General features: G+C 30.4%; 1 protein-coding gene across 1 annotated transcript in view; it reads right to left on the bottom strand.

The window, feature by feature from the left end:
* The window catches only part of LOC137617672 (macrophage mannose receptor 1-like), a 74,555-nt gene that overhangs the window by 69,363 nt on the left and 192 nt on the right, over positions 1-5,000 (bottom strand). The window contains exons 2-3 of the mRNA XM_068347673.1: positions 2,320-2,489; positions 799-920 (exon numbers count right to left, since the gene is read on the bottom strand). Coding sequence (XP_068203774.1) covers positions 799-920; positions 2,320-2,489 — 292 coding nt within the window. The remainder of the gene's footprint in view (positions 1-798; positions 921-2,319; positions 2,490-5,000) is intronic.

Genomic DNA, 5,000 nt, shown 5'->3' with positions numbered 1-5,000 from the left:
TCGAAGGAATCTTTTCGGCAAAGTGGTTATTTTGACTGTTCAGATGCTCAGAAATTCCATGTAACAAAATCATTGATGTTTCATAATACCGTTCCAAACAAGGTTACTGCGATACTCATATAAAGCGAGAAGTGACGTATTATATCATTTGTATAGTATATAATATCATCCTTAATTGGACCAGTACGTAAATTGTTCGGACATTGCTGTCATAGAGTCATGACATCACAAGTGACATTATTGCCAGAATGATAATGAATCATAGGTCTTTCAAAGCGAATGGACCTTATGTAGGAATAGTTACTGATACCTTCATTCAATAGACTAATGCAAACGGTTTCGTGCATTTCATAAATCATAAAGGGTTGATATTTCAATTATGTAGAATATGAAAATGGCTAATATTAGAGGTCCTTAATGCGCGTCAAAGAATTGAAAAGAATCTTATATGAACTATATTATAACAGTATTTATTATGCAATTTCATTGTTAGAGGGAAACTAAGATGAGTTTGGATATTTTGTTATCATTGGGAGAAAAATCGTATATTGCAGAGAATTGTATGATAATATATAAGGATTTAGATATTTACTTCACGGAAACAAAATTACAAATTTGACATCCTGATGCAGAGCTAATTCCTTGTGAGAGTGGGATAGAAGAAGAACCTGCTTTGAGAGACAAATCGCATTAGAATTATCTTTTTACACTTCTTCAGCAACATCATAATTAAGGGTGAATATTTTTACCACATGAATGTAAAGACCTTCAAGCAGTCAATCCCCTTTATATACTTACAAGATATTCGTGTTCACCTCAGTTTGATCTTCCAGCCATTTCCAAGTGCCATCCAATTTTTTGGCATTCGTATAAATGTTTTGGGAAAGACCTAAGCTAGTAAGCGTCGCCTTCACCCACGCCTGGAAAGCAGAAATAAGGAAACATAAGGATTCCACTTAATATGTGTTATTTTTTTTATTTTATTTAGATGAAAATTTAGATGTGAACAATGCTGTATACAGTTGCCAAAAAAAAAGAAAAAAAGAAAAGAAACTGCATGTTTAACTATCTAATTATGTTCTGTCGTTTTCTGTCAATTGGTGGAGTTTATATGTAAATTATACTAGAAATTATATTCATATCTTCAAGGTACTGAAACTAGCTTATAATTAAATGGAAATAAAACGGCCTAATACTAAGTAAACACCTTTAACCTAAAAGATTTTTGGGTATCCTTTTAAGTTAAACAAATCTAATTTAACGTTTTTTTAATTCAGGGGAAAAAAGCTACAAGCAAGAATTATAACAATTATAAACTAATTACATGAATAAATCTTCGTTAGATCGATTTTCATGTTAAATAAATTGATTTAGTCATAAGAAAATACGTAGGCCTACTGCGTGAAAGATTCAGTGTAGTAGTAGTAGTAGTAGTAGTAGTAGTAGTAGTAGTAGTATGATACTTAATAACGAGTAATTTCCGCATAATTAATTCAAGGTTCGTTTGGGAATGGAATGAATACGGCATTTTGATTCCTACTCCATTTAAAGATTTAAAGGCTGCCACTCATGAATGGCAAAGTCAAGGTACAATGCCATCCCCTTGGCTAGCAAGACAATGTCCCAGAGACTGACCAATATGATCAGCTCCTAAGCCCCCTCTCCACCCAGGCTAGGACCAGAGATGACCAGGCAATGGTTGCTGGTGACTCAGTAGGTAGGCCTATAGGCTCCCCCCAAACCCTTCATCCATAGCTCATGAGGATGGTGAGGTTGCAGACACTACAAAAAACTATCGAGATAGAGCGGGACTCGAACCACAGTCCAGTAAATCGCCAGGCAAGGACATTTCCAATAGGCCACTATAATCTAGAATTGTCTTTAAAGTTCATAAGAAATATTTCCATTATTTATTCATGTCGGAGTATTTCTTTACTCTGGATCATGAACACACTAAAAAATTGTAAACTTAATATATATTCCAATTAGACTTATAGGCTCATCAAAGATTGTAAAATATCTCGTTAAAGTAACATGCTGTGTAGATAGTTACTTTTGAGTAGCTTGTATGGAAAACTTCTCTCAAAATTATTATTATTATTAGTAGTAGTAGTAGTAGTAGTAGTAGTAGTAGTAGTAGTGTTGTTTTTTATTATTATTATTATTATTAGCTAAACTACAGCCCTATTTGGAAAAGCAGTATACTATGACCCCAAGGGCTCCAACAAGGAAAAATAGCCCAGTAAGGAAAGGAAACAAGGAAGTAAATAAACATACAAATATTAACAAATGATTAAAAAATTATGAAAATAGACTGACCAATGTTGCTTCATCCTTGATAATGAGAGAATCCCCTCCATGCCCAGTGCAGAACTGTCGTGCTTGGTTGAAGTTCTTCTTCCAGTACTCATCAGGCATCGTGTAGCACTGGTCAGACCCTCCAGGATTCTCCCAGCCTGGAAGGCAGCGAGCCTCCATTCGACTCTCGCCTGGAAAACGATATTTATGAAATGTTATTAATTGCCTGCTTCTACTTGGCAAGATATTCAAACTCTGTCAGCCTTTGCGGAATAAGATTATTGCTTCCATTTTTAGTCTAGCCTCTTTCTAACTGGTGTTCGTTTGTTCGAGTCAGGTAGAGGCAGGTAATAGCTCTCACCATTTGCTTTAACTAGTAAAATAGGATAGTATGTTATATACAATATATATATATATATATATATATATATATATAAGGGTTTATAAATATGCTATATATATATATATATATATATATATATATATATATATATATATATATATATAAATATGTGTGTGTGTGTATGTATATACAGTACCGGTATATATACAATATATATAAGTGTTTATATATGCCTATTTATAGTGTATATATATGTGTGTATATATATATATATATATATATATATATATATATATATATATGTGTGTGTGTGTGTGTGTGTAAAGTCACGATATATATACAGTATATATGCTCAAAATATGCCAAATATACGATTCATTGTTGCACATTTATGAAATAACTCTATTATAGTTATGTTTTATTTTTTAAGTTGGATTTATTCACAAAATATATTTAATACCTGCGAACTCATTTCCATGTATTATTATTCTTATTCAATTCTGATTGAAAGTTATCATATTTTGAGTATTTTCCAACAAAGAAAGCCAAGTGTATATAGTAATGAATTTATAATTTTTAGCTTTAAAATACAACGTTCATTTCATGACGAAGAATAAATTCCTGTAAACCTTATATGTTATTTTGTTATATTCAGAAACTACTGGAAAAATATTTTTGACGATTATTTAATGCGTTGAAAACCTCCAGATATGAATATTGATATAAAATCTTCGGGAAAAAGAATTCAAATATACCTCCATGGGAGGAAACACCCTATTTGACACTCATATATACATATACTTGTGTGTATGTATATATATATATATATATATATATATATATATATATATACTGTATATTGTATATATATGTATATGTATATATTTATATATATATGTATATATATATATATATATATATATATATATATATATATATATGTATGTATATATATATAATTAATATATTTATATATATAATTGATATATTTGTGTATATATATATATATATGAATTATATATATACAGTATATATATATATATATATATATATATATATATATATATATATGTAGATAAATACATATATGGATATAAAAAAATATTCTGGAATTACATATAACCTAACAAAAAGTACTGTTAAAGCATAAATGTTTTAGTATTATCTTATATAATAATAAATACCAGAGATTGAATTTTATGGAGTTATTTACCAACTTGATTAGCATATTTATTTTTATAAAAAGCCCTTATAGATTCCATACAGTTCCAGTTAGACTATCAGAAAAGTTCCAAAACATTTACAGTAGGTTTTCGACCAAGTAGATGGAGAAAAAAAAAATAATCTGGTGCCTGTTATATTTAAGATCAGAAAAAAATACTAAAGATCTCTTTTAATTCGCTTGGCTAATGTATCTGCTTGTATATTTTGAACAGAAATAGTTCTGCTAACTATTCCGAGACTATTTAAGCGTCATACTCTTTCAATTTATATTGTAAAAATGCGCAAAAATAAAGAGCCATTATGAATATCTACAGCTTCATCAGTCATTGAAATCTTGGTTTAGTTACGTACTTTATACTAACACAGCAGACTGTAGAAAGAATATATAGTAGTCATCAGACTGTTGACAGAATCCAATTCTCTTTTCATACCATATTCTGCTAATATATAAGCATAAAATTCATAGTTAATAACGTACAGTACATAACTCTTCGATTACCATAACCTGTATAAGAAAAGATATTATTATTACAGTTTCGACCAAGATCGGATAATTGATATTTGTTTAGTGTTATAATATCCTTTGAAGAGGATTCATCCGAAAAACTTACTCGAATATTCAGAAAATTGATGAATCCGAAGATACTTGCCGATGAATATTGTTATCTATTGTTTTCCCAAATACATGTCAACTCTGCTATAGAAATGTTTTCCCGATGGGATTTTGTGTTTTGGCAATGCATTATGGGTAAACACACCTGATCGTGTCTTTGTTTTTATTCTGAATTGTTGGTATGTTAAAAATGCTTAAACTTGGTTGGTTTCTTTGTTTCACGCTTCAGCGAATTCGAATAATGTAAGACATCAATATATTTATGTTTATTCATGTTTATATTCATTGTTCATCTGAAAGGTATAAGTAACAGCAAAATACTCACCCATGCGGCAAATGCACGTAATGCAACATGTAACGCTTGCCAGAGAAGAGGAGTAAGGAGATAATGTTAAATTGCAAGCGAAGCGAGCCACGGCTGAGAAACTTACAATTAAAACAAGTGACTGTTGTTCTTTAGGGGAGTCCTAGATCCATAAACCTATTCATTTGCGCAAAAAATAAAGGTCCAACGTAATCGAA

The sequence above is a fragment of the Palaemon carinicauda genome, chromosome 2 (genome assembly GCF_036898095.1).
Source record: "Palaemon carinicauda isolate YSFRI2023 chromosome 2, ASM3689809v2, whole genome shotgun sequence".
In the NCBI taxonomy this organism is placed as follows: Eukaryota; Metazoa; Arthropoda; class Malacostraca; order Decapoda; family Palaemonidae; genus Palaemon; species Palaemon carinicauda.
Note: the sequence above shows the minus strand (reverse complement) of the source record. Positions and strands in the feature narration are given on the sequence as shown.